The 12,017-nt window shown below is 41.8% G+C and overlaps 1 protein-coding gene across 2 annotated transcripts in view; it reads right to left on the bottom strand.

Annotated features, from left to right (window-relative positions):
- The window catches only part of SRGAP1 (SLIT-ROBO Rho GTPase activating protein 1), a 224,881-nt gene that overhangs the window by 18,987 nt on the left and 193,877 nt on the right, over nucleotides 1–12,017 (bottom strand). For both annotated transcript variants that reach the window (XM_019543304.1, XM_019543303.1), the window contains exons 16-18: nucleotides 8,674–8,779; nucleotides 3,512–3,736; nucleotides 2,843–2,922 (exon numbers count right to left, since the gene is read on the bottom strand). In XM_019543304.1, coding sequence (XP_019398849.1) covers nucleotides 2,843–2,922; nucleotides 3,512–3,736; nucleotides 8,674–8,779 — 411 coding nt within the window. The remainder of the gene's footprint in view (nucleotides 1–2,842; nucleotides 2,923–3,511; nucleotides 3,737–8,673; nucleotides 8,780–12,017) is intronic.

Here is a 12,017-nt window from a genome sequence, read left to right on the forward strand (position 1 = left end):
GCAATGCTCAGCATTGTGATGCCAAAGTCCCACTGTGGACCTGTACCTTACATTTTTCCACTGTTGACCAGCCTGGCCATGTTAGCTGCTGATTTCTCATAGGCCTGAAGAGACTTTTTTGCAATTTAACTTTATACAATAATACTGTCAATAAAAATAACCAAAGTAAAACCAAATCCATTATAGCCTTGAGATTACATTTCAATAACGCAGTAATTCCTATGGGGGTATGAGTTTTGAGAGAGGGAGAAAAACACTTCAGCATAAAACTAATCAGATCTACAACATAAAATAAAGATTTACAGTTTTAGAATCTGCTTTATCCAGCTGCTAACAGAGGGCAGTGTATAAGTACTATGTCCAATCAATAGCAGCTGCTTAGAGTCACATAGCTTCTCTCTTACCCACACATGCACACATATTAGTAGTCAGACTCACACCAGTGCAGTAATACATTTTCTGATCAAATTATTAAAAATATCCTTTTGTAGTGGTTTTTCTTGTTCTCCACAAAAAAAATAATTAGTCAAGCCTTAGGTTAGTTGAAAAACAAATGATAAAACTGTCATCCATTCTAATGGTGAGCACTCTGAACAGTTTATACAAGGAATGTTTGTTCACCAGAGCGCCCCAAGGGATGACGAGGTCGAACGGTCACAAACTCCTGCAAGACCGTTTCAGGCTGGACATAAGGAAGAATTTCTTTACTGTCCGAGCCCCCAAGGTCTGGAACGGTCTGCCAGCGGAGGTGGTTCAAGCACCTACATTGAACACCTTCAAGAGTAAATTGGATGCTTATCTTGCTGGGATCCTATGACCCCAGCTGACTTCCTGCCCTTTGGGCAGGGGGCTGGACTCGATGATCTCCCGAGGTCCCTTCCAGCCCTAATGTCTATGAAATCTATGAAATGTCAGGGGGACAAAAAACATTCAGTGAATGACACTGGTGAAGGCCAGCGAAGGCCAATTCACATACCTTCCCCCTCCATTGTAGAAAGCTGCTTATAAAAAGGTAAACCTTTATTGGTGAAAAGACTGATTTAGGACTAGCTGGCTGAAGGCCTCAACAGTTTTATGAACTAGACCAGATGTGCTAGTTATCTTGTCTTCCTCCCTGCCCCAGCATTCCCTGTTTTGTGTTAATGACTATTTCTCTGGTCAAAGTACACGTGACAATTTCATAAAAGTTAAACAAATGACAAAAGCTATAATTAAATTGCTAGCCATCCTCATAAGCCTCAAGCAATGTAATACTTTGTACCACTTCACTTTAGCGAACATGCCTAGCATTCATGTAAAGTCACATACTGGCCAGCATGCCACATACTTGCTTCACACAGTCAAGATTTGCACAGCTGTGGTTTTTTGGATCCCATCTAATATTTTACAGTTTCCTGTAGGATTCAACAGCTTCTTTGGGCTGTAGCTAACAAGGTAAACCAGTAGCTAACAAGGTCCCACTATCCTTCCTTTTCTGCTCGGTCAAGTTCCTACCTGCTGCTTCCTTGTATCACAACCTGGTCAGCGCCTTGGCTCTGACTAGACTCCTGGCCAGCTGCCCCTGTTCATGCCCCTGGCACTGATGACAAGGTAGGGTTCAACTGCTCAGACTCTCGTGAATCTCTGCCTCTTGCAGCCCTGCATTATACTTTCAGTGGAAGAATATACTGATGCTTTCTTGGAAAAATTAGGTGTTATTACATGATAGTTACCAATCCTTTGCCCAACTCTTGTGTAGGCAGTTTTGCCTTTATATAACTAGTGAAGATGAACCAACATGCTATTCATCTTACCAGGAAACAACCCCTGTCCCCCTGGCCTGCATCTCTCTTCTTCCTTTGGCTGCATTTCCTGTTGCTGAACAATCAGAGTCCCTCCCTCTCCAAGCTGACCACCAGGGGTGCCTATACACATGCAGTGAGGCTGCTTCGATGTGCTGTAATTACAGCACATCAGAACAGAGTCAATTAATTGAGTCTGCTGGAACATGGTAATTACTGCACTCCAGCAGACTCCAGTGTCATGTGTATCCGTGTCCCTGTGCTGAGAAATGGCAGTGGGGGTGCTTTAACTAAAGTTTATTCAACAAGCTTCAGTTAAAGTGTCCCGCCACCATTCTTCATCAACTGGGGAGGTAGGGACGTGATACATGAGATGCTCTGGGTGCTTTAATAAGAGGGGCTGTTGGAGCTGCTCTAATTAAAATGTCTCTCTCCTCTGCCCCATCACAGCACCTCTCTAAACTCCCCTGAAGGTTAGAATTTGCCAGCCCTTCCTTACTGCTCCAGATGTGGCAAAGAAACAGACCATATACCATGAAAGGTCTATCTACAGGGAAAATGTGCTGACAGCCATGGCTTTGCTGGTTAAATTTACCACGAATAGCTTTAGTTTGATAGCTTTTATTTTTTTGTATTTTAATGATATCCTTACATCTTCTAGAAGGCATGGCTTTTTAAACTGCATGAAGGCAGTTATCTGAGCTAAAATGTTTGAAGGCACATGTTTAATCAGTTCATCTTGTTAAAAAGGTTACTTAAAAATAGAACGTTACATCAGAAAATAATTTGTGCTGGCCGAAGTAGTTTTTCACTTGCCCTTCCTGTAACCGGGCAAACCAAGGAAGGTGTCAGGAAACAGGTGGCTGAACACAAATGGATCAGAGTGAAAAACAAACAAACAAAACATACAAGACAAAAAATGCAGGCATAAGGTGCAGAATGCCATGCATGAAATTCTTTAATTTCAACTGAAACAGTGAGAAAAATGGAGACCTTCCTGTATGCAACACCTGTAAAAGTTATTTATGTCAATGGTAAATGTAATAATATAACAGACATACCATCTTCACTGGTGTGGGGCTCTGTGCTGGCATCCTGGTCTGCTTCCTCTAATGTACCATGTTCGCTATAGGGACTGTCACTGTAGAGATAGGCAATATTGAGCAGATACAGGCAATTAGAGTATGAAGCAACACTTAATGGATACATAAATTTAGCATGAAGTAGGCAGTAGGCTGCCAAGCTTAAAGTATCCTACTTCTATAGCTAATATCAATGACATTTTCTTCTGAAGCAAATACTATTAAATATTAATATTTTATAATTAGAGCCAGATGTGATTTCATCTTCAGACCATGGCATGAACACAATTACTACAGAAATGAACATCTCTTCCCTCTAGATACCATTTTCATGTATTTAAATATTATAAACTCTTCCTTATTGGAGACTTCCTTTTCAATAATACTGAAATTAGTTGCAAGGGGGGGTGGGGCGGCACAAAGATGACAGAGGGACACGGGGTGATGGGAGAGGCACAGTGAAATCATTAGGCATTGAAATTCTTTAGCAGACCCAAGGGCAACTCCAAGATAGAGAGTATCCATATAGTCTTAATTGTATATTGAGCACCGTGGCCACATCTCATAGAATGGGAGTCACTCAGGTAAAGTGGAGTCCTATGATTATGGACTGAAGATCAAGACAGAAATGATAATATTCTAACTTACCAGTAGTCATCTCCAGCCATACATTTCTCATAAACTGGGCCATCGAGCTCCTTAGCATCTGGAAAAATGGCCTCATGATGGATGATGATAGTTTTGATTATTTCATTCACATGAGCCTGACACGACACCTGGTCTTGTATGTCTGGAACAGGCATCAGGGTTGGACCAAAACAAATGGCCAAGTTGTAAGGATCCATCATGTTTTCATCGCTGTACTGTGAAAGACTATTACAAAAAAAATAGTAGAGTAAAACAGACTATTTTTTCTCTGAGATCATCTCTGTCCTGAAAACCAGATCCTAAAAATGTGAAACATTCTTCCTGGACACTTAGTCTTATACAACATAATGAAACAACAAATGCATTAGAAAGTGCTTTACTTCCTGGCAATATACAACAGTGTGTGAATTTATTGTATACACACTACTATTTTTGTTCATTCTTGCCTTAGATTCAGCTCTGGGAAAAGTTTAAGGCACTTGCTTAGTGTACTTCTCCTAACTGTAAAAGCTATACCTACATACATCATACTTACTAGCATACCACACACACATTTCCCCCCAAATTAGCCATCCAAAATTGGGTAGTAGTCATCCCAAACCATGTTCCAAGCAAGGAGGCTGGTTTCCGTGCTAGCATGAAAGCATGGGGACCATTAGAATATGTTAAAAAATATATTGTATCTGTACTGTGGTATACTTACGTTAAATTGCCATTTTAAAATGTACTTCCATTTTGTAAAAAACCCCACATAAAAAATTAAGAATGTGTGTGTATGTTTTGGATGTGTAATTGATAGCTGAATAATTGCAGCAAGTATTAAGCAGACTAATACAAAATATTTGATGTAAACGACGATAACCATCAGGATAAAGTGGAGGTAGTGGTCCAGAAATGTGAAAATAATATGAATAAGGACTAAAAAACAGACTAGGATGGAAAGACAACATGTAACCAGTAACTGAGTCCAAAAGATGAGCTCATGTAAAGAATTAAGTGGTAATTGGTGGAAAAATCTCTGGGCATCGATTGAAGTCTGTCTCATGAAAAATAAAAGGGCAGTGAAGGCTGAGCCCAGATGGATGTCTTAACCAGCAACACCAACCCACCCACACATCGAAAAAATTAAAGCCAGTGCCCCTCTTGACTGAACACCACCTTGAAAAAGTCTGCAACTGGCCACCACAGCATGACTCCAAGTGCCGCGGATAGGTAACTTAGTGTAAATGGTTAGTATGGTATGGTATAAATAAGTAAGAGTAATTTTTATATAAGCTGCTAAGTTTGCCTCAGTAATCCATATGCTATGCAATAAACCTTGGTTTGCTGAATCCGTGCATTGGTCTTTTATCCAACAGGGCGATGGAATGGCTGCTGGGGGCTGTGCTCACCTCTAGCCATATGCAGCAGGGACAGAGTCCACTCTTCAGCATCACTTGCTGCCCCCTTGCTGTCACAGCTGCTGCCAAACTGACAGTAGCTTTTGGCTGCAAAATCTGGTGGTAAAATAAATCCAATTCTCCTTTTGTTCTGCCATGCTTTGTTAATGTGCTGTGTGCTACTCTGAGATGCAAACTGTATTGTACATGTGATTACCCTTGTGATTATTCATGTGCTAAGTAAAGTGGTTTTGTGTGGTTCCCTACACATTCAATCCAGGAACAAGGAAAGGGGCAAAGAAGGGAAGATACTTACTAGGGTCCTGATCCCCTCATTTACTAAAAACACATCATCATCTGGTATTATGAGGAAGCACCTGCAACTTCCTGATGGAGATTTTTCTGCTAGGTGGGGGACAGTTCCACTACTGTTGGAAACAGCAAGTAAGTTGCAGAGGAGGGACTAAGATTTTGCCAGGTTGAATCTGAAGCAGGCAGTATGACACTTACAAAGTGAAGCACTGATCCTGTGGAATACTAACCACAGAGGTCAATGAATACTGACCCCGACCATATGAGAGGTATAACCTTTTATAACCCTGGTTAACATGGATAATGGAGTACAGGACCATTCTTGCTAGTGCTGGTACATCTTGTCCTTATTACAGCTACATTCAGGAGAGAGAACTGGGTTGCTGGTGGGGTAGAGTGTAGCTACTAGAATCATGCTCAGGTTTCTTAGGTGGAAAAGGATGGAGGGAAAGAACCTGGATCTAAATCTTTATATTTACGGCCTTTGTGTGTATGTTTGATAAATCACTTATCTGGTGACAAAGAATATGAATGGGACAAGCCCCTAGAAAGGTCTCCCTAACAGGAGACTTTTCAACCTGCTAAAACATCTGTAGACCTAATACATTAATATTAAAGATAATTAATTAGACATTTTAGTTTTCACATCCAAGAACAGCAGTTCCCAAATTGTGGTATGTGTACCACTAGTGGTACGCAGACAATCTGGAAGTGGTACGCAGAGGTACACCGGGAGGAAAGGCTGCACACAGAGTCCAGCCGTGGCCTGCAGCACGCAGCCTGCTGCACACAGCCAGGAACGCAGCACTGCATGTGGAGCAGCACCCAGCAGGTAAGTGTGCTGGGGAGAAGGAAGGGGTACAGATTGACCCTTACCCTTTCCCCCCACTCCTACCCCTCCACAGACTTACCTGTTAGGTGCGGGGGGTGTGCATGTGTGTGTGTGTGTGTCACTCCCAAGCCACAGCGCCCCCAGCCCTGCTGCTGCCCCTAGCTCCTGACCCACAGTAACCTGCATCCTGCCAGGGCATGCAAAGACACTCCCTCTCCCCAGACTCCAGACACCACACACACCCCCACAGCCCCCTACCAGACATCTGAATACTGGGCTCTGTCAAGCAAGCTCATGCCGCCCACTAAAGCATCTCTGGACAGGTAAGTTTACACTGTCTTTTTTCCAAGTTACAACTGTTTTATATGGCTACTGTAACTGATAAAACAATGTTTTATAATTACTAAAGGTTTTGATGTTGTTTTAATACGTACTCTGTTACCTACATGTATGAAAAATTTGTTGATGGTAGCTTAAGGCTGTATCGTTTTGAATTAGTGGCATGCAGTCTGTCAGAATTTGGGAATTGATGTCCTAAAAGATATAACTGAGTTTTTTTACAGTAAGGGTGGCCAGAATCTGGAATGGGCTTCTAAGAGAGGTGGTGCTGTCACCTAACTTGGAGGTCTTCAAGAGGAGGGTTGACAGACACCTGGCTGGGGTCATCTGACCTCGGTCCTCTTTCCTGCCAGGGGCAGGGGGCCAGACACTATGATCCTTTGTGGTCCCTTCCGACTCTACAATCTATGAATCTATAAAATCAACCCCAAACATATGTCAGGGAGTTGAGAGAAGGAAGGGAGGAATATGTAGACCAATGGATTCAGGTGTGAAAGGTACACTGGAACCAGGAAGCAAAAACCAGATGCATCCATTTTTAGCTCAAAAGCAGACTGAATAAAGAAATAAAAACTGACCAGAAACAGGTGCTGGTATACAATTTCTAGCAGAAAAGGCAAAATATTTAAAAAACTTTGACCAGGCTCCTTTTATACATTTCTTATAAGGAATTTCTCTTTTGTTTTGCTATTCCAAGGTGCTGCTGGTCATCACAAGTTAGTGAAACTCATTTCCACCAACAGCCAGGCTGCTGCTAACTATGCTGTAGGCACTTCCAGAACATGGATAGTGCACTGCTGGGTAAAGTATAATCTATACATGTAGAGACTCCAGCTGGAATAGGAGACCCTCCAGACTCAAGACTTCCAGCAGTACATGAGCTATAGGCAGTAGTAGAAAGAGCAGTCAGGATTCCAGGCCTCTGAGCAGCTAATTCAGATTAACACTTAAAACTGGGTACAAGCAGTATAAGTGACTGGAAACCACTCTATGTCCATAACAGAACAGAAATTTGGCACATATAGACTCATTTAAAAATGGTGAAACCTGGTCCAAGATTTGCCACCCGCTGTCCCCAAGGGCAAATGTGTGTTCTATTCGCCACCACTCTAAACTACACCACTTACAGAAAACTATGCGACTTGGATCAATTCCACCTTGGGTTTTTTAAATGTCTGTACCTAGCCTAAGAAGGGTCCGAGGCTCAGCACTTGATTACTGTAGTAAGAGAGGAATCATCAAACCAGGCTCCCTAATAAAAGCATGTTTTCCCATCTTAACTGCTACCCTTCAAAATCCCAAAGAGGTGATGGAAGTATTATCCACAACATCAGAAGTAGTGTCTGCAGCAGCAAGACAGAACCACAGCATAAATGGAGATGTAATGATATGGAAGGATGAGTGAATGTGGGTGGTGAACTGCATTTTGGAGAGTGAGGGAGGCAACTGAGGTGTTATCTGAAGGAGAAAGGAGCAGGAAAGAATGAGAAAAGGACAAAAGAAGGAAAAGAAGGAAAAGGTGAAAAAAGGGAAAATAGAAAACAGAAATTGCAGGAGGCAGGCAGCGCTGCACCAGACAGAGAACATGACATAAGTATAAATACAGTGAAAGTACTGGGATTAGGAAAAAAAAGAAAGGGCAGGGGTAAAACAGAATTTTCTCCCATACCATCTTTCACTTTCTCTCAGTTTTTCCCCCTTTTCCTTTCCTGATAAGCCTAATTTCTCATCGGCTGCCCCAGTTTGTAGTTTGAAAATCCAATTGCCATACGGCAAAGGAAGATGGGCAAGCGTTCTTTGGTACTTGTGGCTCTATGACCATTCCCCAGTGGACACATCAGATAATATTTGTGATCTGCTCTACCAGAACACTGCATCCAGTAACTACTGGTGGGTGACTGGGTTGTCTGAGTGTGCTCCGTTTTTTTTTCCCCAACATCAGGGCAAAATAAGCCTGATGGGGATTTCTCTCAAAAACTCTGCTTTTAAATCACACAACTTATTTTCAGTGCAGATCACTTGTGTGCAATTCCTTTCTGGTGTTTTCTAGCAATAGATCAAATTCCTTCATTCAAGACAACACTTTCGTAAGTCTTATTAACCTTGTTCAGTTAAGTAGAAATGAAATTTCAGTTTGCATGAAAACTAAGTGTTTTTCTCCTTTCTTTTTGCAAGTTCTGTGTTAATGAAACTTCAATGTAATCTTCACATATACTATGGACAAACACAAAGAATTTTTATACCAGCTAAAGAAGTGAAATAAAAATACAGTATTTTGATAGGAATCTTAAGGTACTTACTGGTTGAGGAAGGCAAAGAGGTATCTCATCACTATAAGGACTGACCTGGGCAAAGTCAGGAGGAGTTTGCGGATGTGAAGAGCCCTCTCATAGAGATTATCTATTCCTGTAAGGAAAGAGGTAATATTTTCAGCTCCTGTTGACATACTGGTTTAAAGTAAGATGTAGCCTGTACACTCAACTGAAATGTGACACTCTGATTCTAACACAAGTTCCTGGTCAATCTTTTTACATTTTGGTGGGTGGTGAAAAACAGGGGTTTTTTGCTTTTGTGATTTGGAGGAGGAGAAAGTACTGTTTTAGTAATGAACAGACAATCATGCTCTTAATTATGTCTAGCCAATCAGCAGAGAAACTCTATGACAGTTTTCTAAGCTAAGCTAAAGTAGTCCACAAAATTTCAAATGGAGGACTTTCCTCTCAAGGATAGATAAGTACTATTCAGAATCTAGGAAAGCGTGTTATCAGTTTCAAACAGCGTTCTGTTTAAATTTGCATATTGAGAATACCCTTCCCATCACTGATCTTAAGGCCTTCCCAACATATTTTTCTCTATTGATACCATCTCTTCAGACTCCAGCTGTAAATCTATAAAGTCATATCTAGAACAAGTTAATGCATAAATACAAAGTACAACGATCAGGTATGTTTTCCCCAAATCATTTCATTTTGGTCTATTAAAATGTGTTCCTGAAATAGGCAAAACAACTCTGATCAGGACTGAGGGCCACGCAACATCAGTTCCTAGTCCTCCCAAACCCCCACAGTAAATGTTATTTTCTTCATTGTTAAGAATGAAAATGTGACTTCAAATGGAAGTGATCTTTCAAAGCAGCTAACCTCTGTTTTGAATAAGAAATCCTTGAACCCTTCACTCAAAATATTTTCTAAATAAATGACGCTGCTAAAAGCAATTTAATGTTTCAATAAAGCTCTTAAGTCTACCAGAAAATAATAATGCAAGTCACATAATTTAAACAACATTTTAGTAGAATTTTAGTGTCATGCTACCTAATGGCAGTGAAATGGATATTTGCTAACTTTCAGAAACAGGGAAATGAGGAACAGGAGGTGAAGTCAACAGCTAAAAAGCATTTGTTACAGAATATAAGATATTCTCCAGTAGCCATTTCAAATAGTCATCGCCCTCAGAGGTCAGTGTGTGTTAATAGTAGATAGTTCCCGGTTGCTTGTTTTATATAAACTGGAACTGATCTTTAGATGTGAAAAGTTTGTTTACTGATGTTTAAATATTTCTCCTTTGTGGAAACCCAGCCCATCAATTTCTAGGCTCTAATATTTTTGTATCATAAGCCAAACACAAGCTAAGCATCACAGCATCAAGATTTGCGTTTATCTTAGAAAAGTTCTTCCTTAAAGATAACCATTTCTGTTTTGTGATCTCAGGGTCAACACCCCTTTTCCTGCATCTGCAGAAATTATCACAAAAGTAGCACTGGCAGCAGAACTTATATGGTGAGGAGCAGGAGGATTTGAGATAAGGTGGTAAAAAGGCTGCGTACATCCTGCACTGTATTGGCTCCTTGGGTGTCTTTTGTGCCCAGGAAGAAATTCCCATCTCCCCCTTCCCGCTCTGTAAAGGCAGACATGTTTTACCTGGGGAGGGTACTACGGGCATTTATATACATATATTGTCATGCTGCAACTCGCCAGATATCCAGCACATTGGAGCAGACTCCATTAATTGAGTCTGCTCTGCACATGAGCTGATGTGCACTGTGCTGCACTGCTTGCAGTTGTATAAGCGGCAATATCCGTGTCAGCACACAGAAAATGATGGCAGTCCACTTGTGAACTAAAACAGTTTCAACGTGTTTTAGTTCAAAAGCATGTTGCCACCATTTTCTCAGTGCTGATGTGCATTTTGCCACTTATACAACTGTATGTGCCGCAGTGCAAAGAACTTTTAAAAGCGCCTGGTGCTGCAGCGTAAGCACATGTACAAATGCCCTACAGTGGCAGCAGTGCTGGGCATATTTTTAACTCAGTCCCAGTAACTTTGATCCCAGTTGTGTTGCTACTAGCATGACATTAGAGAAAGCACCTCCTACTTGTGACTCCGAATGTTGTAAAATGGTAAACTTGCGGCACTTATCAATTTATTCTGGAAGCACCTTGTTTCCATTTCCAGTGTAGATAAAAGACATTTTTACCTGAGGATCTCAAACATCAAGGGCTAAATTATGACTGCTTCCATGGTGGGGTGGAAAGGAGGAGAAAAGTGAATGCAGAAACCCCTTTGGACCCAGACAGCAGGGATTCATAACTCTGCTGCTTGCCACATAGGAGGAAAAGGAAGCGTTGCTCTGTCTCCAAAGGTTATCTTGCCAAAGAAGGTGTGTCTGATACAGGCTGGGCTTTTGTGTCCATAACTCAAAGGCCATCAGGTTAGTTAGTGAAGGGAAGTACTGGCTGTGCTAGTGCCAGGTACAATATCTCTTCCTTTACAGGATTTACACGTTGGAAGCCTTCTTTACCTTGATTCTCCAGTACCATAATTCAGTCCTACTTCCTCAACCCTGTCAGGTACTTGACTATCCTGTGCTCCATTCTTTCTTTGGGTGGTTGTATTTTTACAGGCCATCCTCTGAATTCACTCAGTACTTACACAAGTGATTCTCAAGCATTTTAGACACAAGGAATCCCTTGTTAGATTCAAGATAGCCCTCAAATTGCCAACTCTGAGTGTTCACTCATTTTTATACACCTGCCACCGCTGTCCCTAGTTAAGCCTGGCAACCTGCACACCTGCTCCCTGTAGCAAGAGCCCCAGGGTGAATGAACTGGAGGAGGAAGGAACAAGGATTTGTGCCAAACCTGGCACCCTGCACAGCTGCTCCCTGCAGCCCCTGGCTGGCATGATACAGGAGCTGTCCAGGAGCTTCCTCCCACCCTGGACTAGCTGGGTACAGCAGGAGCAGTAGGAAGCCAGTGGTTCTCCTCTTCCACATCTGCTCCCTGCTCAGTCCCCTCAGGTTTCCCACTGTAGCTCAAGGCTCCAGCCATGCAACCATGTGAGGTATATTGTAGAAGAGGGTGTGCGACTGTGCCACTGCACCCCCCCGGAACTGCCCCTGAACATGCCTGAATAACCTGCATCAAAAGAATAAAGGCAACCAGAGGAGGGGAAGGAGCAATGCAGAAAAAACAAGAATTAAATTTAAATGAAGACAGGAATATATCCCCTCTAAAGCACATTAAGAAAACATCAGGCAAACTGAAGGTTTAATTAAGCAATAATCCCAAAGTAGTGAAGCGTGCAACAGGTAATAAACAGTCAAAGATCTCTCTACAATCTTGCGTGTTTGAGAACAGAAGCAGCT

The sequence above is a fragment of the Crocodylus porosus genome, unplaced genomic scaffold (assembly GCF_001723895.1).
Source record: "Crocodylus porosus isolate Cpor-Errol unplaced genomic scaffold, CroPor_comp1, whole genome shotgun sequence".
Lineage (NCBI taxonomy): Eukaryota > Metazoa > Chordata > Crocodylia > Crocodylidae > Crocodylus > Crocodylus porosus.